Below are 25,436 nucleotides of genomic sequence, written 5' to 3'. Positions count from 1 at the left end.
GTAAACTTGAGGGCTTTAAGCTAATACAGAGAGTGCTTTTCCACAAAAAATAAAAATAAAAATTAACAGCGGGAGCCAGCAGCCTGTCATGGAGGGAAAAAAAATCTCAGAATGCTCCACATGAAACTTTGGCGTTCCACCCTTTTTCTATCGTGTCTAATGATTTTGGTTAATATGCACGAGAGAGAGAGAGAGAGAGAGAGAGAGAGAGAGAGAGAGATAGAGAGCAAAACAGCGCCTGTGTAGTTTGAAGACTGTGAGTGCACGCAGCCGGGGCTCTCTCTCTCATACAGCAGTCATTCTATTCTACATCATTCACTGATCGAATAAGGCTTTGACAGCCGCCAAAAAAAAAAAAAAGATCAATGCAGAAAAACCCCTGGATTGGTTATATAACGTTGGACAAAATGTTGATCCGGCCATCGCGTATATTTAGCGCACATAAGGTAAACGTTTTGTAAACGTATATTAGAGAAATAAAAACAGGTCAACGAATCAATGCGCATATATTGCGTCGATGTATTTTTTGCGTCGACATCATCGATGACCTTGACGCGTTGTCCCGTAGTTGTGAGGATTTGCAGCATTTCTTAATTTGCGTGTGTTGTGAAGTATTTGCAGCACATTTCATTATATGCATGTGTTGTGATGATTTGCAACACTTGTGTTGTCAAACTGATGAAGATATTTTTTACAACTTGCATGTGTTTTCTTAAATTGCAGCGTGTTGAGCTCTCTCGGCCACCTGATGATCATATTTGATACTCACATTTTAACATGATTAATAATAATACTAATGATTCATTCACACACACACACACACATATACATATAATGTTCATCATGAAATATTACTGAAAATATAAAGGTTATGTTTACTTTTTAAAAATCATTAAGCAATTCACAGCAAAAGACGTGAACCGTAACCTAAAAGTGGTTGTTTCTGCAATTATACTTAAAGATGTTTTACTTACTAAATACATACCTGCAAACTCAGAAGGACTGAAAAAGGTGACACATTTATTATTATTATTATTATTATTATTATTATTATTATTATTATTATTATTTATTATATTGTTGGCAGATAACAGCACTTACCTCAAAACTAATGTCAGTGTCCAAAGCGTGAATTCATCCGCAGGAAAGCTGCCGCTATCTTGACTGTGATTGGTCAAATGACTCGCGTGCAGCAGGTTCTAGAAATATGCGTAAATAGGCGCAAATTCATCCACGGCAAAAGCTGCAGCCAGGGGCTTTTCAAAGAAGACGCTGCTGTTATCTTGACTGTGATTGGCCAAATGACTCGCGTGCTGTATCACCAAAGATGTTTGTGAAGAAGACCGCAGTAGGGAAGACCGCAGAAGACCCCCCCCCTCCCCCGTCAAAAAAACTCTTCGGATCTACATGATTCACGTGGATGAGATTTTCCCATTCAAAGCGGTGATTTTCGCTTAAAAGTGACTAGTTTGCAGGTATGTAAATAAGTATGAACTATAGATCAGATGACAGAAGACAGATCTTTTGTAGATAAAAATGATAATTTTGAGTCCCTAGAGATTTAGAGAATCAGAATCAGAAGAGCTTTATTGCCGATACATTGTTTAAGTAGTATAAGTTTCCAGTACACGGAGACTAAATAAATAAATAAATAAATAAATAAATAAATGGGGAGTTTCTCCTGAAGTCCACTATCATCTCTACAGTTTTGAGCGTGTTCAGCTCCAGGTTGTTAAGACTGCACCAGACAGCCAGCTGCTCAGACTCTTGCCTGACTTGTCACTGTCCTCCTGGATGAGACAGATGACAGTAGTGTTGTCTGCAAACTTCTGGAGCTTGACAGAGGGGTCTTTAGAGGTGCAGTTGTTGGTGTCTCACATCCCTGAGGGGAACTAGTGTTGGTGGAGAGACTGTTTAAAATTAATTTCCCCAGTCTCACTAGCTGTTGCCTATCTGTCAGAAAGCTGGTGATCTAAAGACAGATAGAGCTAGGGCCAAAGACTTGGGGTAGTTTGATCTGGAGGGCTGTTGAAATGATTGTGTGGAAGGCAGAACTAAAGTCCACAAACAGGATCCTCACATAAGTCCCTGTTTTGTCCAGATGTTGCAGGATGAAGTGCTGCTACCACTGATCTGGACGAACTCTAATATATCATGTTACAGTCTCTGAATTTGTCCAGATCTGTGGTAGCAGCTTCAAAAACATTCCAATTAGAGAGATCAAAACTGGCTTTTAAAATCCACTCGGATTTTGTTGGTCCATCTCTTTACAGTGTTTACGCTAGGTTTAGCAGATTTAAGTTTTTGCCTGTAGGTTGGTATAAGATGAACCAGACAGTGATCATAGAGCCCCAAAGCTGCCCATGGGACAGAGTAATTTGCACACCTTATGTACATCCATGCAGTGGTTCTCTCGGAATAAACCCTGACAGGCTGATCAGGACCCAGACGCAAAGGTAGCTTTAATGGTCTCAGCGTGATCAATAATATGTAATAGTTGGCGCATGTTACTCAATGCTAAACTGCCCTTCAAGAAGCCAGTTGGGTCATGATGAATCATATTGTCAATATATGGTTCCAATCGTAAAACCAGTGCCTTGGCTAGGATCTTGACGTCAGGTGATATCAGAGATATCGGATGATAACAAGAACAACTTAGTGGATGTTTTTCTTTTTTAAGCATCAGGGTAATGATGGCTATATTTTGATCTCTATGAAGCGTATCATGATCAGTGGCATAATTCATGGACTTCAGAATTAGGGGGCCCATAATATCCCAGATAGCTAGATAGATCTTGGGAGGGATTTCATCAGGGTCAGGAGATTTACCTTTCTGCAACAGTTTTGCTCCATTGTGGAGTTCCTCCAGTGTTAAAGGATTATGCAGTCATTCTTGAACAGAAATCGATCAAGTGGGAGGATTCAAGTGACTGAAAAAGTCACTACATTCTCTTGTGTCAAGGCAGACCTCAGGCCAATACAATGTAGAACAGAATGATTTAACTCATCATTAATAGCCTTTGGGTCCATAGTAATTTCACCAGAGTCAGTTTTAATTATATCAATGCTGGCTTTAGATTCAAACTCTTGTACTGTGGATGATAAACTCAGCTTTGGATATAGAGAGAAAAGCATATTCTGCTTTTAATAAATATACAGTAGCTCCCAATTAAGCTTAATTGAAAAAAGCATTAGCCAGTTGACATTCTAGATCATGAATCTTTTTTTCTAGCTCCTCACCCCATTTATTCCTAGAGGCCTTGACTTTAGTAGAATATGAGATGCAATTACCCCTTGAAAAACATTTTGTAACTTCCCAGAACATCTGTGGATTATGACAGTGGGAATTAATTCCCCCCCCAAAAATTATTAATTCTCGTCTAAGTTGATCTAGGAAGGAGATGCTATATAATAATGTATCATTAAAGTGCCGTCTATTGGCTTTAGCAGGGGCGTGTCTAGAGCATTTTCAGTGCCCCAATATATATGTATATATATATACACAGAAATACATTTTAAGTGAATTGTTCGCCATCTGGAAAGTATTTTCATTTACTGTAAATGTACTTAATATTTGGTAGGGGCTCCTTTTGCTTTAATTACTGCCTCAATTCTGGGTGGCATGAAGATGTTCAGTTTGTGGGACTGCTGAGGTGGTCTGGAAGCCCAGGTTTCTTTGACAGTGGCCTACAGCTTATCTGTATTTTTTGGTCTCTTGTTTATTATTTTCCTATTGACAATACCACATAGATTGTCTATGGGGTTCAGGTCTGGTGAGTTTGCAGTCCAGGCAAGCACACCAACACCATGGTCATTTAACCAACTTTTGGTGCTTTTGGCAGTGTGGGCAGGTGCCAAATTCTTCTGGAAAATGAAATCAACATCTCCAAAAGTTCTCCAAGATTTCTTGGTAAATGGGTACAATGACTTTGGCTTTCAAAAAACACAATGGACCAACACCAGCAGATGACATTGCACCCCAGAATCATCACAGACTGTGGAAACTTAACAATGGACTTCAAGCTACTTGGGCTATCAGCTTCTTCACCCTTCCTCCAGACTCTAGGACCTTAGTTTACAAATGAAATACAAAACTTGCTCTCATCTGAAAAGAGGACTTTGGACCACTGGGCAATAATCCAGTTCTTCTTCTCCTTAGCCCAGGTAAGACGCCTCTGACTTTGTCTGTGGTTCAGGATTGGCTTAAAAAACAGGTTCAACAGTATATCCAAACTATTTAATCTTCCAAAAATCTTCAGGCTGTTCAAACTAATATTTTTAAGGCTGTTTAATATTTTTAATTTATTTTGTTAAAGCTTTCGTTTAGTATTTATTTTTACGTTTACATATGTTTGTAAATGATAATGCCACTTCTTTGTAAGAAATATTGACATTCTCTGTACTTTTATCTTTGGTACCTTGGCATTAATAAAATATATGAAAAAAATAACCAATCAATTATTTTTCAGGCTCAGACTGCATTGACTGAAACAGGTGAACTAAAGTAGACTAATTCCAGTATAGAACCTACAGAATTTTGCACATGCAAATGAACGAATTGTTCAAGAATGACCCATCACTAGTTACCCAGTGATGCATGTCTTGAATGAGAAATGGGTGCCTTGAGGTATTGGTGTTATGTTTTTTGTTATGATGATTCGTATTCAGAGAGACTCCGGGTACACGCAGAACTAGTCTTATCATGAGGATTTATTAACTCGACTCAGACTCGCAACATAAGTGTTAACTCTTCAGCAGCATAATACACACTGAACTTTTAGAGCCAATCTGCATAAACTTTACTGGCAAATGCTATAGCCAATAAGAACATTGGATACAATGTCTCTGACATGTGATTGGTTCTTAGCAGAATGTCAGAATACTACATCCCCCTTCTTTTGAAATAAACAATATAAAGAACATATTGCATATCATATTAAGTAAAAGAAACATTCAGCTTTCAAAAAAAACATCACATGTACAAACTACAGCATCCATATAGTATTATACTAAAGCACTAGCACTGAACATTGTGAACAATTTTTTTTTTTTCTTTTTAATGGCAGCGATATGCCTACACCCTTGTACAATCACAGATCCAGAATGACTCTGGGCTTTATCTGGCGTCCATGTCTGGTTCTGTAAGTGACAGATTTGAGCAGGTCATCAGTGTGGTCAGGTGTGTGTATAATGTCATTGTGTGGTGCACTGCTGATTGGCGTTTCACATAGCTCAACACCATCATGTCCCAAGGATATGTCAGAACTGTCCTGAGGTTCCTTCGTGTCAAGGAGGTGACGTCTGTTTCGTCGATATTCCCGTCCATCAGAAGTACGCACGTAATACGATCTCTCAGTGCCGGCTGATCTGACGATAACGGCTGGTTTCCAGTATCCTTGCTCATGTACCCTAACTGCCTGTCCCTCCTTGAGATGAGATAAAGGTCTAGCCGATCTGTCATAATAGCTTTTTTTGGCTCTGTTGTTTCTGTAACCTCTTTGCTCTGACATCTTTCCTCCTGACGACTTTTGGCAGGAGCTGCTGATTGGTATTTGGTAGGTTGACCAAAGGGTTGATCTCTTTTGTCAGCCTTAGCCTTTTCCAGCAACTTCTTTGCAGTTTGCACAGATTTCTCTGCTAGCCCGTTACTTTGCGGGTAATATGGACTTAATATGGTGGTGGTATGCTTAAATTCCCGCTTTTTTGCAAACGCCGCAAACTCACCCGAGCTGTACTGGGGGCCGTTGTCTGAGATGACAGCCTCTGGAATGCCATGTCATGCAAAAGCAGCTTTTAGTTTGTCTATCACAGCAGTTGAGGTTGTGCTGCTGAGCTTGTCCAGCTCAAAATATCTGCTGTAGTAGTCCACTGTCACAAGATAATCCTCATTGCTCCAGGTGAACAAATCGGTAGCCAGTGTTGGGGCTAGTTACTCAAAAAAGTAATATATTACATATTACTCTCAAAAATAGTAATGCCTTACTTTACCTTATTACTCCCTGGAGAAAGTAACTAGTTCTATTACTAGTTACATTTTTTTTCTTAATTACTCTATGATTGCCTGAGATGCATCAGATGGAGGGAGAACATACAAAGGAGGAGTGTTCTTTAGGGTCTTTATTATGCCAACAACAGACTGGCACTGTGTAGCACAAATAACTACAAACAGCTGTACTTGTTCAATCAAGTACAAACAAGTACTAAGATGTCAGCGATCGATGACACATACTCAGTGCTCTCTTACGTTTTCTTCAGCTCACTTTCCATCATGGCTTAACATTTATCTAGGTACATTGCGAAGATTTTCCTGTCGGAAAACGGCTTTTCTGTCCCTATCGGTATTTTGCAGAGTATCTTTCTAAAAGACAGTGATTCGACGGTAGAAAGAGGTAACATTTCTTCTACTACGTACGAGGCAACAAGCTTATTTATCTCAGATTTTGATGTTGGTAGTACTTTATGTTCAAATGAATGTTTTTGCTGCTTGTGGGGCTGCTCGTTCATTTCACTTTGTCGCTTCACAACGAGCTTGATGTGTCCGTAGGTTATTTATTATTTTCCTTCCGTTGAACATATTCAAAATAATAGGGGTGCTCCGATCACGATCGGCCGATCGTTAATGTGCATCTCGTCAGTAAAGCCGACGAGATTTTCTAATCAGCGTTTAATTCCATCAGGTGCGTGATTTCACATAGAGCAGCTGTTACTACACAGAGTCATTCTTTTTCAGCGTTTATTTGAGCATCTTCTCAGTTAATAATGGCTCTGTGTAGTAACAGCTGCTCTATGTGAAATCACGCATCTGATGGAATTAACCTCTGATTAGAGACTTTACTGATGAGATGCGCATTAACGATCGACCGATCGTGATTGGAGCACCCCTACAAAATAATTACTGAATCTCCACCCGTCAAAACTATCTTTCTGTTGCTGGGAACCTTCCTCTGAAAAAGAGCTTGCCGTTGTTGAAGCTTCCGTTTATCCCCATCTGTCTGAGGGTGCCGCTCTGCTGTCGGCTGCTGGGTGTCGACCAATCGGTGATGGTAAATGATTCCTTGTGCCAAACCCAGACCAATCACTGTTCCATTCACGCCCTCCTCCCCTTCCCTTCTGTTCTCTGTGTTGTGTACCTTGTGTGTGATGAAGGTGCTACTGGCAAATGTAACGTAAGTAACTAGCTCGGGAAAACTGTAATAATATTACCATTTTCAGACGAGTAATGCCTTACACTACAAGTTACTGAAAAAAGTAATATTATTACAGTAACGCGTTACACCCAACACTGTCGGTAGCCACAACTTGCCATGGCCTGTCTGGAACTTTGTGACTGATCATTGGCTCTTTGGTGTTGGAGGGGCGATATGTGAGGCAGATCGAGCATTTCCTAACTATGTTCTCTATTTCCTTCCCCATCCCAGGCCAGAACATGATGTCACCGGCTCTCTGCTTGGTCTTCTCGATGCCTAAATGACTGGCATGTACACGTGACAGCGTCTGAATGAAAGCTCGTGGGAACGACAATCTTTTCACCTTTGAAGATTATTCCATGCAGGTACGAATGCTCATCACGGTGGTTCCAGAACTCTGACACACTCACGGGACACTTCCTCTTTTCCCCAGGCCATCCTCTTTGTATCACTCCTTTCAGTGTCTGGAACTGTGGGTCCTTTTCAGTTTGAGCTCTGATTTCCTCCAATTTTGAATCACTGACAGAAAGACTGCTGTACACTGTGTGCACTTGAATATCCATACCCTCACTTAGGCTTGTGTCCTGGTCAGACAACGACTTTCTGGACAATGTGTCTGCGACAGGGATATCCTTGCCTGGTCGATGCACAATAGTGAAATTGTACTTTTGGAGCTGAAGGATCATCCTCTGTAGCCTTGGGGGAACTGATGCCAGGGATTTCCGCATTATTGACTCAAGGGGCTTGTGGTCACTTTCAACAATGATTTGACGGCCATAGATATATTGATGGAAACGCTTGCAGCCAAATAGTATGGCAAAGAGTTCTTTCTCAATTTGAGCGTAATTTATTTCACATTCAGAGAGTGACTTTGATGCGTACGCGATAGGTCTTCCATCTTACAACAGGACTGCCCCGAGCCCATACTTGGAAGCATCAACCTGTAACTTGATCTCTTTGAGAGGATCGAAATAGGCCAAGACTGGTCCTGGTATGCATGTGAGTAGCCCTTTTAACCCTTCTCAAAGGCTTTGTCATGCTGGGCATCCCAAACAAACTCACTTGACTCTTTTAGGAGCTGTCGCAGTGGTGCGTTGACATCAGAAAGACCAGGTGCAAATTTAGAGAGGTAATTGATCATACCTAGCACTGTCTCGAGTTCTCCTTTGTCTTTAGGTGGCTCCATGTCTCTTACGGCAGCAACTTTGGCAGGGTATAGCTTTACTCCCTCAGCAGTGAGGAGATGTCCAAAACAGTAGGGGTGCTCCGATCACGATCGGCCGATCGTTAATGCGCATCTCGTCAGTAAAGCCGGTTATCTAATCAGCGGTTAATTCCATCAGGTGCTTGATTTCACATAGAGAAGCTGTTACTACAGAGAGCCGTTAGGGTTCTCTAACCCTAACCCTTGCTGCGCAAATCCACGTTAATTTTTAGCTTTTATTTGTGCGTCTTCTCAGTTAACCACGGCTCTGTGTAGTAACAGCTTCTCTGTAAAATCACGCACCTGCAGAGATGTATAAAGTACTAGTGACCCATACTTGAGTAAAAGTACAAGTGCTCTATCAAAAAAGTGACTTGAGTAGAAGTAAGAAGTAAGCTGCTCTGTGAAATCACATCATAATGAACATTATGTGGAAAAGAATGGCTGCATCTGAAATCGAATACTTCTCTACTATATAGTATGGAAAAAGCAGTATGCGACAAATTAGTATGTTTGAATCTTTTGCGTCCATAAAAGAGTAGGCGAGAATTGCAATAACTCACGAGATTCAGATGTACATATACTTAATTTGCATTCTAATATGCCTACTCACCTACTATATAGTAGGGAAAAGGAGTATGTGAAGAAAGAAGTATGTTCGAAACCTTGAACCATAAAACAGTAGGCAAGAAATCCCCGGATGTCCTACTGCTTCAGCCCAGATTCTGAAGGGTTCATCGATGGATACTTTTCAATCCCAGAATGCCACGCGAAAGGGATAAATCGTCATCGAACATGAAGGAGAGCAGCGTAGAGGGTGTTTACAAAGGTGAGTATGATAAAACAAAACACGGTTCCCATGTGATAAAATCGTATTTGTTGAGCTACTGTAGAGTAAACTGTTGATTTGTTAAGGTGTAAAGACGCTAGCCAGTAACATCATAGTATATTTGTAATAAAAAAAAAACCCATCAAAACATGTTTTATGTAAAGCGAACAGTGGATCTCCAGTAAGCACATGTACGTCTCCAAAGTGGATTTGCATGAACCATATCCATCGATTAATTGTCTGTTTTATATGAGACAGAGAAATGTTCTAAGAGAATTGCAAAAGAGCAAATCACATGAACAGACAACTGTCTACATTGCTTTAGATGAATGCAAGTAATGTAAATATATAAATCTACATTAAGTAAACATAAGTTATCTATTTCATTTGACCATTAGACTTGTAGATAAATTGTGGAGCTCTTGTGTTGGATAAAGTGAGTGAACACATCAGCATCTATCTCAACATGTAAATGCAGTATATCACAGATAAATCACAGAGGCGACTGACTCTTGTCTGGATGTTACAGGGACAGATGAGACACACGTGTGCTTATCTGCTGAAGAGAGACTGATGAAGAAATCCTGCCATCAAAGACTCTCAGTGAGTACACTAGTCATCAATAAAACATATTTTAAATTTTAAGTTGTAGTATATTAATAAACAGTTATTACAGCACTTTTCTGATTCTTGTTTGCTGTACATTTGATGCAGATATTTTGTGGTGGAGCAGGTGACAGCAGCATCTGTGGAAAAAACCTGAAACCAAAATCTAAAGATCATTCTGTTACTTCTAATACAGAAATGAAATGACACTGTGCTGTTAAAATGACTGCTTCTGTTTTGTGTTTGTGCATCTTTATAGGATCTGAAATGATGAAGGAGAAGATGTAGTGTCATGGGTGAAATGCTCCATCACTGCATCTCCTCTTGTTTTCTCATCAGCACCACATGTTGCTGTGGTCTCTTCATCTTCAGTGACCCCAGAGCCAGCAAGAGCATCTAGAGCATCTAGAGAGCATCTACTTGTTTATTTCAGGAAATGTGCAACCTAATCCAGGCCCAGACTCTGCTATATGTCTCAATACCCCTGCTGATTTTCAATCCAGGGCTGGCCTTGGTTTTATTCACTTGAATGTTCGTAGTTTGATTGCAAAGATAGATATGATTGTATTTGGGCACACTCAACTGAAGCTGATGTAATGGTTTTATCAGAAACTTGGTTAAGGAAATCTGTTCTGAATGAGGATATCAGTATTGATGGTTACAACGTGTATAGGACTGATCGTCCCAGAAGGGGTGGGGGTGTCGCAGTATATATTAAAAATAAGTTTCAGGTAAATATGCTTCTCTCTAAATCAGTGAGTAAGCAATTCGAATTTTTAGCTCTTGACCTCGAGGTCTCTAGGACTCTCCACATTACGGTAGTTGGTTGCTATAGGACACCATCAGCTGTCAGGGATGCTCTGCCTTCTTTAATGCAACTTTTATCAGGACTAAATCAGAACGAAATTGTAGTCATTGGAGATCTAAATTGGAACTGGTTACATCCAGTATCTGATGAATTTAAAGCTTACTGTGACTCGCTAAATCTCTTTCAGCTCGTTGACAGTCCCACTAGACCTAACCTGAAATGTCCAGATAAATCATCTTTAATTGATCTTATCCTAACCAACGTTCCTCACAAATACTCAGCAGCTTCTGTTTTTGCAAACGACATTAGTGACCAGTGTGTTGTTGCCACGGTCAGAAACACAAAAATTCCCAAAATCAAGCCACGTATTATTATTAAGCGTGACACAAAACATTTTTCGGTACAAGGGTTTTTATATGACCTGTTTTATTTTGACTGGGATAAAATGTATCTTATTGCAGATGTTGAAAATGCTTGGACATTTTTTATGATGGTTTTAAAGAAATTGTTGACAAGCATGCTCCCCTCAGAAAATATAGAGTATAAAATATAGAGTATATAAAAGGCCGAAACAATGCATGGTTCACTGTAGATTTAGCCAACTCTCTTTATGAGCGTGATAAGGCCTGGGCAAAAGCCAGGAAAACAAGTCTGGATTCAGATTGGCTGCTCTTCAGGAGACTGCACAACTTGTGCACTGTGGCTATCAGGAAGGCCAAAGCTGACCACTTTCTTATAGAAACTTCAAATAATTTAAATAACCCCTTAAAATTCTGGAAGACGATTAAATCCTTGGCTGGAAACAAAACTGCCATTGAGCTGCCACCATGTATTCTTAAGGACTCACATAAATTATCCGATAAGGCTGAGATGCTTGGCTGTTTTAATGAGCATTTTATTGCCTCTGGTTCATTATTTGATTCCCTCAGCACTTCACATCAGAATCATCCTAAAGGTAATTATCATAGTCATTCTAGAGTCAGTAATTCTTTTAGTTTCAAGCCATTTTCAGTTTCAGAAGTGCATAAAGCCCTCACACTTTTAGACATTAGAAAATCGGCTGGTCCTGATAACTTGGAGCCTTATTTTCTACAGTTAGCATCTGATTTCATTGCACCGCCTTTGACTTATCTTTTTTAATCTTTCTCTGGACACGAATGAAATTCCACTTATATGGAAATCCGCATTTGTTTTTCCTCTGTTAAAAGGAGGCGACCCGACTGATTTAAATAACTATAGACCCATCTCGAAACTGACTGTCCTGGCCAAGGTTATGGAAACTCTGGTGAATTAACAATTGAAAGAGTTTCTAACTATCAACAATATTCTGTCTAATTTTCAATCAGGTTTTCGTAAAAAACACAGCACAACTACAGCAGCCCTAAAAGTAGTAAATTATTTTATTGACTCTTTAGATAAAAAACAACATTGTGCAGCTCTCTTCATTGACCTATCGAAGGCTTTTGATACTGTGGATCATGCAATATTAAAACAAAGACTTCTCAGTGTCAGGTTGTCAGAACAAACAGTTTGCTGTTTTGACAACTATCTATCAGGTAGATCCCAGTGTGTACAGGCAGATGGTCTCACTTCCAGCCCTCTTAGTATATCCAATGGTGTGCCCCAGGGGTCAGTGCTGGGACCACTTCTATTTATTTTATATATCAACAATCTTGATCAAAATCAAATTTTCATTTTTATGCCGATGATACTGTGATTTACTGCTCTGCATCAACTCCAAACCAAGCTCTTCGTCAACTTCAACTTGCTTTTGATACTGTACAAAGTACCTTGTTCGATTTAAAACTTGTTTTGAATGATGACAAAACAAAACTTACGTTGTTCTCAAATGCAAAATCAAAGTCACGGAATCTTCTACCCATCACTACTTCTCAGGGCTCCGAGATTGAGTCTGTATCTCAATTCAAGTATCTTGGTATCCTAATTGATGATTCACTCTCTTTTAAACCTCACATTCAACAGTTGGTAAAAAAAATTAAAGCTGAAGTTGGGTTTTTATTTTAGAAACAAGTCATGTTTTTCCTTTGAGGCCAAAAGGAGGCTTGTTGCTGCCACTTTCTTGTCAGTGCTGGACTATGGCGATGTTATATACATGAATGCTTCCATAACAAGCTTGAAACTGTTGGATACTGTTTATCATGGAGCTCTTAGGTTTACCACAAACTTTAGAGCACTTACTCATCACTGTTCTTTGTATGATCGGGTTGGTTGGTCTGCATTGTCCACCCGTAGACTTAATCATTGGTACATTTTTATCTACAAGGCAATTCTTGGTCTGCTTCCCCCATACCTCCAATCTTACATTGAAAAGAAAAATACAGGAAGATATTGTCTTCGTTCTGAGGACTTATTATTTTTATCTGTCCCTCAAGTCCGGACCGAACTGGGAAAAGGGGCGTTCAAGTATGCGGCCCCCTGCACTTGGAATCAGCTGCAAAATGTCCTGAATCTTAAGGAGACAGTTTCATTGGCTGATTTTAAATTACTTTTAAATAACATGGAAGCTACACAAACTGGCTGTAGATGTAATGACTGACTCAGTTATGACGGACGATCCTTGCTGTTGTTTATCGCTTGCGATAATATGTGAAATTCTGATTTCTTATGACTTTATAATTATTTATTACTTGTATAAATTGTTATATGTGGTGGAGTTACTGATGCTATGAAGGGTTTAATCTTCAAGGATTAAACTGTGGGTCATTTCAATAGAGTTAAAACATAAAAACAACACAAATATATTGGTTAAACTACAATAACAATAAAAGGGCATTTGTGTATTCAACAAGACCACAAAAAGGAGCAAATTGCATCAACATCAAAATATTTAGATAGTAAATATTAAACCTGTAGCAGTCAGTCATATATTTGAAGTTGTTGCGCTTGTTATAACGTCATAGGTCACGTGATAATGTAAACATGGCGGAATTCATTCATACTCAACGAGATTTGGCTGTAAAGTACGTACTCTTTTAGCGCTCGTTAAGTAAGTACTTATTGAAATTTAGTACCTACTCGTTAAGTATGCAAATTCGGACGCAGCCATCGTGTTTTCTGAACCTGAAGTCCATTCATTATCTCTAAAAAAAATGTCCGCTTTAGTTGTACAGTTGTGAGCTATAAAATTATTGGGGGGCAAATTAATTGTAGACTGTGGCGAGTGGGGCGGGGCCGAGAGGCGTGGGAACGAGGAGTGAGGCCAGGTGTAGTGATTGGAGATGAGCTACACCTGCGCCCCACCGCCAGTATCGAGTCCCACGTAGGAGATGGAAGGATATAAAACTGGAGCGACTATAGTGAAGGACGAGAGAGGACCAGGCCTGGGACATTATTTTATGTTTTGGCTTTTAATTTATGCGCGTCAGTCGCCGTGAGGGGCTGACGCGCTGTTTTGTGTTTATTTTGAATAATTAAAGTTTCATTTTGATTGTGCGCCGGTTCCCGCCTCCTCCTTTCCGATGTATATGGAGTTTTATTATCGTTACAGTGGTGCCGAAACCCGGGAGAAGGAGGGACGCGCTGCTGAAGATCCCTCGCCGCTGTGGGAATCCGCGGTGCCCTTCGAGCTGGCGAGGTATGTGCCGCCATGGACGCTCGAGGCGGTGGGCTGGAGCGAGTTGCCGGGGACGGGCGAGCTCGCTGCCGGCCGCCCACGATATGGAGGGGCGGCTGCCGTCCGTGAGGGAGCGGAGTCGTCGGCACCGTTCGCCAGGGGGCCGGAGCCTGCCGCCTCCGTGACGGAATCCGGAGGGGCAGGGAACGGGGGACTCCTGCCGCTGCCCAAAATCGGAGGAGCCGTCGCTGTCCATCGGGCGGCGGAGGAGTGTCGTGCCATCCGCCGAGGGCCGTCCAGTGCCACCGCCAGGCACCGCGGAGGAGAACACCCAGCCGGTGGAGGGCCGAGCAGCAGTGCGTCTGGGAACCGGATTTTTTATTTTTTTCTCTCTCCCCTTTCTCGTCCCTGTCGCTCCTCCTTCCATCTCCTTTTCTCTCGCCTCGTCTGTCCTACCCCCAGGTCCCCGTGAGCGGTCCCCCCCGGAGGGAAGGGGGGAGGGGGGGAGTAGAGCGCAGTTTCAAGGGTACCCCCCGGCCTGCGAGGGGCAATGGGGGTATGTGGCGAGTGGGGCGGGGCCGAGAGGCGTGGGAACGAGGAGTGAGGCCAGGTGTAGTGATTGGAGATGAGCTACACCTGCGCCCCACCGCCAGTATCGAGTCCCACGTAGGAGATGGAAGGATATAAAACTGGAGCGACTATAGTGAAAGACGAGAGAGGACCAGGCCTGGGACATTATTTTATGTTTTGGCTTTTAATTTATGCGCGTCAGTCGCCGTGAGGGGCTGATGCGCTGTTTTGTGTTTATTTTGAATAATTAAAGTTTCATTTTGATTGTGCGCCGGTTCCCGCCTCTTTCTTCCCGATGTATATGGAGTTTTATTATCGTTACATAGACCTATACATTTTATGAAGTATCATTAAAATTCATTAGTTGGAAATGCCAAACCTCTCAATATTAGCAATAGCTGATGCGCTTTTTCTTAGATATCTTAGATAGGCCTATCGTCCATATACATAGTCATTGTCTGCTCAATTATTTCACATATATAGTGTGAGCACAAATCGTGCACACAAAGTTGACTTTGTCACATGCAATCTGCTCATATAGTGCGAGTTGGTACCTTGAGGAAATTGCAAAGTGTAAAAATACAATTGAGACAGAAAAACTGGACATTGCGTTGGTTTCATATGGATACTTAATATTTTTGGAAGTGACTTCATTTAAAAATTAAACAAAGTTCTCTATACACTTCTGATGTCTTTGAAGCAAATATTAAGAGACTCTGGTTGTTTCATGTTTGAAGATGTAACAGACAGAACAGAGCACCCGGTTTTTATTTTCTTTAATTTTACAAAAGCCCATTGTTTTAGGGCTATACACAAACACTTTGCAGTTTCAAATGCCTTATCTGTACAATCAAAAATGGGTTAGTTCTTTTCACAGTCAAAGAAAATACAAGACACCAGTGCTGGCTTCTACCCCAGTGGGTTAAGTTACTTAAAATTAGTCATAGCTATGCATCTTTGTATTGAAGTAAATACCCATATGCAGCGGCAACTATGCCATTAATAAACATCTTGCAAAACCTGGCAAGAAAGACATTTGCGTTCTACAAAATTTAAATGAGATTTAAAACAGATGAAAGCTAAAATGGAACAAGCCACTAACAAAACTAGACCAAACAACCCTGGATGGGATCAAAAGATTTTAAGTTAGCCAGCCAATATATAAAAACTGCTCAAACTTCCCCAAGTCTCATTTAAACTGACACAATTTGAATCTTGAGCTGTTCATTATTTTATCTATAAACATTCCTCAAAATGTTGGTGGCACCTTCTTGAACCATTTAATTACAATGTCCTTTGCACAGTCCAGGCATGTTTCGAGGTACCTTGTCTTCACTGAATTAAACTAGAAAAAAAAAAAAAAAAAAAATCAGATGATACGAACTCCTTAATAAAGCAATTTTATTTGAGGGATGGGGACAAGAAATCATGAATCCATGAATAAAAGCACTCAATTGAAAGACTTCCAGCAAGCATTAATGCAAAAAAAACCACGTATTAATGTGCCAGACCACGTCCCTGACTGGGACCACGTGCCCGAACATTTCAAGCACCTCCCTGACCCCAACCCCATCTGCTTCCCTCACCTTGTCGCCTTCCCTCACCTTGTCCCCGTCCGCTTCCCTAACCACTTCCTAACCCTGACCACTTCCGTAACCCTGTCCGCTTCCCTGACCCCTTCCCTGTCCGCTTCCCTCACCTTGTCCCCGTCCGCTTCCCTGACCACTTCCGTAACCCTGACCACTTCCCTGACCCCTTCCCTGTCTGCTTCCCTCACCTTGTCCCCGTCCGCTTCCCTGACCACTTCCATAACCCTGACCGCTACCCTGTCCGCTTCCCTGACCCATTCACTGTCCGCTTCCGCTTCCCTCACCACTTTCATAACCCTGACCACTACCGTAACCCTGTCCGCTTCCCTCTCCACTTCTGTAACCCTGACCGCTTCCCTGTTCCCGTCCACTTCCCTCTCCACTTCCATAACCCTGACCACTTCCCTGACCACTTCCGTAACCCGGTCCGCTTCCCTGACCCCTTCCCTGTCCGCTTCCCTGTCCGCGTCTGCTTCCCTCTCCACTTCCATAACCCTGACCACTTCCCTGACCACTTCCGTAACCCTGTCCGCTTCCCTGTCCCCGTCTGCTTCCTTCTCCACTTCCGTAACCCTGACCACTTCCCTGATCCCTTTCCTGATCATCTGGTTCACTACATACATGGCCACAGGTGGTTGGGCAAAATTTCTGTGTGGCAGGAGACTGGCCATCATGGAAACAGCTTTCAGCAATTTCTGGAACGCTCTTCGGTTTGGGACATTGACCCGGCTTCACTGCATGGACACAGATAATCAGCTTTAGTCTGTGCATATAGACTGTATGCCACTTCAATATACAGCACGAAACACTCAGAGCACAAACAGCAATATCACCTACAGTAAATTCCATTCCAATTATTCCTCTTTGGTAAAGCCATCCTGGGCTTAAAGCAATCCTAAGAGAGTAAAGGTGGGTTATTGATTTTCAAAAATGCTTTAGAAAGATTTGGGCATAGTGCCAAAACAAACTTGAGCCAATCAGCAGTAAGGGGCATGTCTTCTCCTGATGGGAGAGGCACAGGACTGGCATAAGCAGAGCAACAACAGAAGGGATGACGGATTAAAAATGAATACAATTATGATAAGTCTGCAGAACAAAAGGAGGCTTGCAATAAAGGCAAGTAGGACCAGTTTAAGTATTGAAACAGCTTTCCAGCACTGGAGAGAACTCAAGGAGCAGAAAGGCCTGTGATCGGATGCCAAGGCTGCCTTGTTTCTTCTCAATAGGCACATAGTATTATTTTTGTAAGAGCAAAACCAATATGCTGGCTTTTTTTTGATATGTGCGAACATGAGACAAGCATATGCAAACGTATTATGCACTTCAGCCATGTATATGTGGGGCTGGGCTAACAAAATAGGGGCAAGACCCTTTTGGGGCACATTTGTTTTGGGGGACTTGAAATGTTAAAATTGGCTACCAGAAGAAATAAAAAACTAATCTACAAACCAAAGCAATATAACATACCTGTATAAGGAGATGTACAGTAATGTCCACATCGATTGCTGCAACACTTCTCATTGTCAGGACAGTTAGAGTCACGGTCACAGAACCTGGTACAGGTTTTCTGTTGTAATCACAGTTCATGCTTAATAAGGTAAATGCAAAAGGGATGTAACCCAGGTTACTAGTGGTTAGTAGCAGAGAGAATAATAGAGCAAATATGAGATTAAATATCTATCTGTGACTGAATAAAATAATTATAAACATAAATCTTTATAATATATATATATATATTTTAAGGATTATAATCTCATCCAATGATATTGCATCTTGAATGACGTCATTACGTGTTCCGCTATCGCGGCAAGTTTCAATGCAGCGCGCAATCTAGATCCTTCTTTTTTCCGTGAACTTGAGAGGAGAGCAGATAACTGTCACTGATCCAAGAGATTTAGTACTTCAGAATTGAAAATAAATGATGTAAGATCAATTTAATACATCCCTATATCGTTGTACATCAATGATATAAAATTTAGTATTTTTGTAACTGCAGAACCAGTTGATTTATCTCATGTAACGTTCTTAATGCATGTTAATAGCGCAGTTTGAGCGTTAGCATAATGCTGATATAAATGATTTTACATACATATTTCTAATGAAGGACTGAGAGAAAAGCAGGGTGTGTCTGAGGGTATCTTCAAACGTGGATCATCGGGAGTTTTCCGGATTTTACATATACATTTGAATGAGTTTTCCTTGGTGAGTTGATATGGTTTCATTTTATTTCCTTTACAATATGTGACCCATCACGGAAACCAGTGACACAAGTCGGCAGCACAACTTTCGAGCAAAATGAGAAAGAAGCGTTTTTTGTTTTTTTTTAAATTGGTGGTTTTCTTTTTTTTGCAGAATCTGTTAGTTGAGATCACAAAGAAGCCTTTCCGTGTTTGAGATAGCAGTGTTGGTATATTTGAAAGCATACATTTTGAGGTTGAAAGCAGCTTGTTTGTCGGAGATTCTAGCACGCAGTAGGGGCGTTTCATTGTCTGTGTATTTCCATACTGGACAAGCCAGCTTTTGTTTCTCTTGTTATTGCCCCCACCCTCAGAGGGAAGCATGGCTACTTATTATGCAGCGCTCTGGCCGGCTCTAGCTGATATCAAAATTCAATGAAGATGTACGCCGTAAACATGATCGCAGACTAGCTGAACCGTGGCCGTTACACCGAGAATGTTTTGAAGTACTTCTTCAACAATCCGGATGCTTATGAACAAGCGCTCACTGATTCTGAAGACAATTTGAGCGACGATGAAAGCGGCATAATATCCCATATCTACAACTGAGCGAAGATGATGACCAGGAAGAATGTATTGGACTGGCGTCAGACGAGTTGGACCATAAGATATCAGAGGTTATATCGATAGTAACATTTGATGGGGATAAAGACAGAGAAATGGGGAAAATCCATAACATTTAGAGGCAAACAGACGCACAGTGCAAACTTCGGTGGTTACATCCACTAAGAAGACCCCGACAAAGAGATAGTGTGCCTGAACGATTTTTTGATTGGAGGCATCGAGATACTTTTCTGTTTCTTATGGGGTGAGTTTCCATAAACATCAAAGTTTGTCGTTTTGTGTTCATTCTAAGAACACGTACACGTTATCTCATGTTTAGTCCATGTTTAGACCTTCCCATATCTATCTCTTGTTATCAGCTAGCTCAAAGCTCATCGGTTATCACAGAATCCTGTTAAAAAAAGTTGTAACTCAAAATGCCCCAGAACCAACTTGTGTCCATACTTTCCGTGATTGGTCACATATGGTTTAAGGTTTTGTTAAAAATGTGTTTCATAAATTAACCATTTATTTGGTGTGGTGTAAATGATGGAAACAGACCTAAGAGTGAAATAGAGACAACAGTAATGGTAATTCCTGTGAAATAACAATAATTAATATGCTTAGTGTGTCAAACAAAGAAATTATACAAGTCACTGCATACAATTAAAGTGCAATGCTTGTTGTTAAAAAGAAATACCAAACAAGGAAAAGAAAAAAAACTTGTACAAAGAAATTTCATACACAGAAGTATTTGAATGCATATTATTTGTTTGAAATTTGTGTTGAATCAGTATATACATTGTAAAGTGATCATTGACTATTTTTTTTTTTTTTTTTTTTTTTTTTAGCCTTGTGTTTTCAAGGCCAGGTTTTTTTTTTCCTCTCTCTTTGCTGTTCCATTTGATGTTCTGTTGATGCTCATCTACTGCATGTGGCCTGTTCTGGATATGGATCAAGTGAAGTGTGAACCTTTCCCTGGATTGTGAACTGTTTCTCAACTCTTTGCTGTGCGCGTAATGGTGGAGTTTGGACTGGCAAGCCACCCATTGGCTGAAGGTTGTGAACATCCCAGTTTTGAAAGAGCACCGAAGTTGAACTTGTTCATCTTGAAATGGCGGGAGTGGAATTTTCGACTTTAGAGACTTTGGATTTCATTACTTCCTGGATTCTTGGACTAAATTCATGAACTGCCTGTTTTTTTTTTTTTTTTTTTCAGTTTTTTCCCTTTTCAAAGAATCATTCTGATTTGTTTGTTGCAAGCAGTGGACTCTTGTTAAATTTTGAGGTGTTCAGAACCTAGACTGCTGAACATACTGGTCCATTGATAAAATAACTTGAAAGATATTAGGATGGCATGTGTTACAAAAAGTGGCTAGCCAGCCAGGAGAGCGATTGCAACAGCAGTGGCTGATTAGAGCAGCTGAGTTTTCTAGAAAGATAACATATTGAACAGAACTTTAACATCATGGATATCATTGAGAAAGAGAATGTAAACATCTCAAACGCAGTTATTGTTAGCGGTTTGACACTAACAGAGGCAGACACAGACTTAGAGTCATGGCTTTTGAGATATGGCAGTATTAGTCGAAATCTTCTCATTTATGACCCGAACTCTGAGTTCCATCATCATGCTATCATAGAGTTTACCTGCGGCTCTGCAATGAAAACATTGATGCCCCTGTTGCCTCTAACAGTTGTTAGTGTCAACCCCAGGTACCACTTTTATTGTGCTCGCTTTAGGTAGCGTCTACCCTCAGGTTGCTAGTGACAGTGCTGCTAAGGGGTATCTGGAAGAATTGCAAAACATTGCAGAATTAGTAGTTCTTATCCGCACAGAAGAAGATAAGAATGCATCGAAGGAAGAAAGGATGAGGAAACATTTAGGGCTAAACAAGCACTGTCCTGCCCCATCAAAGTTGACACTGTCAACCAACCAGATATCTGCACACCCATGTGAAACACAAGATGACTAACTGATACATCTCTTGCAAAGCAAGTCTGTGAAGTGGTTGCTCTGAAAAAAAAAAAAAAACCTCAAGTCAGAAGGATAAGACCAAAAACACAAAACCAAAGGAAGTGAGTACACGGAGAAAAGTTGTTACTGAGCAGTGTTGGGTATAGTTACTTTGGAAAGTAGTTAGTTAGGTTACAACGTTACCATCAATTAAAAGTAATCATTTATGATACAGCATTACCTATTCATAAAAGTAACGCGTTAGAGTACTCATGCGTTACCAAAAATTAAAAGCCGTTTGCAGCGGCTCACACATGACAGACACAGCCCCCAGCCCCTTTAAATGCACCTAGAAGTCTTGACTCCCGACAATGAATAACGTCAGACATCCGACTAAATTAACACTGCAGGATAACAATAACAGGAAAGACAGTCAGCAATAGGCTATTCCACATGGCGTTTTATTTATTTATTTTCACAGAACATATTATTAATCAAAATTCGCACCTACCTAGCCCGGGTAGCCTAGGCTACTGTATGAGCACCACAAGATAACTCCTGATTTTTCTTTAACTTTAAATAATGCAGTTATCAAAGTACAAGTATGCTTACTTGTAAACACAACCTTAAACAGGCTTGCAGATTTAAATCCATTTAGAAATGATGAACAACCAGCCAGCCAACGATCTAACAGAAATTAACAGCTGCCTGTCAAACAAACAAATGATAATAAACCGAATTAAATCCTTTACCGCCACACAGGCAAATGACAAATCGCTTAATAGCCGAACTAATTATTATTAAAGTGTCACTCACAGTCATAAGCCTAAATTCGCTTTAACACAATCCTCTTACATTTACTCTTCAAAGTAGTGATTAAAGCGTAGCGTTAAATTTGAGGTAGAATTTTTGGCGGTCGACAGAAGCTTTTTACCAACGCAGAGTGTGCATTTTACCGTTATGTTCTTTTCTTTTTCGTTGACAAATTGAAAATAATGTGCGTACTTCCATAAACCAAACGCTGTCCTCTCTGCTATCTTGCCGGGAGTTCGAAAAAAAAAAAACCACACACAGGGTCAGGCGCAGGGCACAGACGCATCACAGCCATTGACTTTACAATCACAGAGCTTCGGCTCCACTGATACATCCGCAGGTGGCACAGTAGACCTAGGCATACTGTCTGACAAAAAGCAGGCTGCAGTCGGGATTTTCCTTTCCTTAAAATAACGGATTACTTTTTTTTAAAAATAACGAAGTTACTGATTACTTACGTACAAAACTAACGCGTTAAGTTACACATTTCAGGAAAAAAGTAATTAGAGTACTCTAACGCGTTACTTTGTAACGCGTTACCCACAACACTGTTACTGAGTTACAAGCCCAGATTACAGCAATGTAAACTACAGTCACTTCAAGAATGAAGAGTGATGAGCAAGCAACCGAAATTTCTGATTTAAAGAGGCAGATCGCTGATTTGAAGGTTCAAATGACTGCTCCTGAGTTGTACAGACACCATTCTGAGAAGTTCCTTCTGTCCAAAAGCAGCACCCAACACACGACCTGAACCAGGTACAACAGAGTGGTCTAGAGATGGTAGATTGCCTGATAGTAGCCCTCGTCCAGGGTATTGTTTCAGATGCGGGGAAGATGCGCATCTTGCCAGCAGCTGTAGTAATGCTCCTGATCCTGCTAAAGTTGCAGAGAAAAGGCGCAAGCTGAGGGAGCGACAAGCCTGCCTTCTGGACACAGGGTCCCAGGTAACCACAGTTCCCTGGTCGTTTTATGAAGAACATTTTTCAGATTGTCCTCTTAAGTCATTGGATAACTTCCTGCAAGTGGAAGGGGCGAATGGACAAACAGTGCCTTATCTGGGATATGTGGAACTAACTCTAAAATTCCCCAGAGAGTTCCTTGGAACAGAGACAGAGGTACCTACTCTAGCCCTGGTAGTTCCAGATTTGATGAACACGCCTCAAGTTCTGATTGGCACAAATTCATTAGATGCCCTTTACTGTAACTATGTCCAGCAACCAGTATCCTTACCTCAATCTAACTCCCATTGTTACCATGCAGTCCAAAAGGTTTTGGAAGCAAGACGCCGACAAGCAAGTTCTGATGTAGTAGGCTGGGTGAAATTCAAGGGACATGTTCCAGAGTTAGTACCTGCGGGATGTACAGTAGTCCTTGACGGACATGTTCTGGTTGACTGCCATCCTGTCGATAAATGGGTAGCCTTAGAATCACCAACTTCACCCGCCTTACCTGGAGGGTTGCTGGTTGCCAGCTGTTTGCATACCTTACCCTGCAAGAGGCAACACCAGTTACCAGTTGTGTTGAGGAATGAAACCCAGACCGACATTACCATCCATCCCAGAACTATAATCGCTGAAATGCGGGCTGTCCAAGAGGTGATGCAGAGTAGACAAACAAGTTCCAGTGCTGTGAATGAAAAATGACCTGCTCGTTCCAATCTCAAATTTGACTTTGAAGATTCCCCCTTGACCTCTGAGTGGAAAAAAAAAAACGGATTACAGATCAATTGAATAACATGCCGGAAGTCTTTGCTATGCACTACTTAGATTATGGTCATACAGAAAAAGTAACTCACCGTATAAAGCTTAATGATGAAACCCCTTTTAAACAGAGGCCTTGACCATTCCATCCTCAGGATATTTATGCAGTGCGGAAACATTTACAGGAGATGTTAGCTGCTGGAATAATCCGAGAGTCAAAATCTACCTTTGCTTCCCCCATAGTGGTTGTAAAGAAGAAGGACAGTTCTGTACGTCTGTGTATTGATTTCAGAAAGCTAAATACACAAACCAAAGATGCATATGCCCTGCCGAATCTGGAGGAAGTCTTTTCAGAGTTTACAGGTTCAAAATGGTTCTCTGTCCTTGACTTAAAATCGGGATATTATAAGATCGAAATGGAGGAAGCTGACAAGTGTAAGACTGCCTTTGTGTGTCCACTGGGGTTCTGGGAGTTCAATAGGATGCCCCAGGGGATCACCAACGCCCCTAGTACATTTCAAAGGCTCATGGAAAGATGTATGGGTGATTTGAATAGGAAGGAGGTGTTGGTCTTCATCGACGATCTGATAATTTTTTCGGAAAGCTTGGAAGAGCATGAGTCAAGACTATTGCACGTTTTAAAGCGGCTGAAGGAGTATGGACTGAAACTGTCACCTGAAAAGTGCAAGTTTTTCCAGACGTCTGTTCGATACCTTGGTCATATTGTATCGGAGAATGGAGTGGAGACCGATCCATTGAAAATTGAGGCCTTTAAAACCTGGCCAAGACCTAGGAACCTCAAGGAATTGAGATCCTTCCTTGGGTTTTCTGGATACTATAGGAAGTTCATTCAGAATTATTCTAAGATGATAAAACCCCTCAATGACCTTACAGTAGGATATCCACCTCTTCAAAAGGGTCAGAGACCAGGGAATGAGAGCAAACAGTATTTTGACCCAAAAAAAGAGTTTGAGGACAGATGGGATCAGTACTGTCAACAAGCCTTTGACATGATCATTGAGAAACACACCTCTGCACCGGTCTTGGAATTTGCAGATCCAAAGATTCCTTACATCCTGCATACTGACGCCAGTACTACTGGGCTTGGGGCAGCCTTGTATCAGAAACAAGAAGGACAAATGCGTGTGATCGCATTTGCTAGCAGAGGGTTGACGAGAAGTGAGACCAGGTATCCAGCTCACAAACTAGAATTTCAGTTACGTCGAAGTTCAGCGCTTACCTTTACGGAGCAGAATTTGTGGTTGCAACAGATAGTAACCCTTTGACTTACATTCTGACATCTGCGAAGCTGGATGTTACCAGTTATCGCTGGTTGTCAAGTCTGTCAACCTACAATTTCAAGCTCCACCACAGGGCTGGAAGTCAGAATTGTGATGCAGATGGGCTTTCTAGACATCCACATGGCGAGCTTTTGGATGACCTTGCATCCCAGAAAGAGAGGGAGAGGATGAAACAGTTTACCCTTCATCATTTAGATGAATCTGGACCTGAGGGTTCTATTATCCTGCCAGAAGCTATTAGAGCCATCTGCGACAGACATCAAATTGGAGAGTTCCCAGATAAATGCCAATTATTCAATTCTTCCATTGCCCTTGTTGAGTCCTTAGCTCTGCATGCAGATGTCCTACCTGAAGAGTTTGAACAGGAGAATGGGCATGGTCTTCCGGTTATTCCTTACCTGTCCAATGAGGAGTTAAGTAGGGCTGCAACTAACGATTATTTTGATAATCGATTAATCTGTCGATTATTTTTACGATTAATCGATTAATCGGTTTATGTACTTACATTTTAGTTTTTT

General features: G+C 41.1%; 2 protein-coding genes across 2 annotated transcripts in view; one reads left to right on the top strand and one right to left on the bottom strand.

Annotated features, from left to right (window-relative positions):
- Window positions 1-25,436, top strand: part of LOC128018190 (glutamine--fructose-6-phosphate aminotransferase [isomerizing] 1) — a 368,579-nt gene that overhangs the window by 90,866 nt on the left and 252,277 nt on the right. The window lies entirely within an intron of this gene.
- Window positions 16,610-17,186, bottom strand: LOC128018207 (keratin-associated protein 6-2-like). The gene has a single exon (XM_052603579.1). It carries the CDS (start codon window positions 17,136-17,138, stop codon window positions 16,626-16,628), a length of 513 nt encoding a protein of 170 aa, XP_052459539.1. The 5' UTR covers window positions 17,139-17,186; the 3' UTR covers window positions 16,610-16,625.

This window comes from Carassius gibelio, chromosome A8 (genome assembly GCF_023724105.1).
Source record: "Carassius gibelio isolate Cgi1373 ecotype wild population from Czech Republic chromosome A8, carGib1.2-hapl.c, whole genome shotgun sequence".
NCBI lineage: Eukaryota > Metazoa > Chordata > Actinopteri > Cypriniformes > Cyprinidae > Carassius > Carassius gibelio.
The sequence above is the reverse complement of the archived record's forward strand: the minus strand, read 5'-3'. Positions and strand labels throughout refer to the sequence as shown.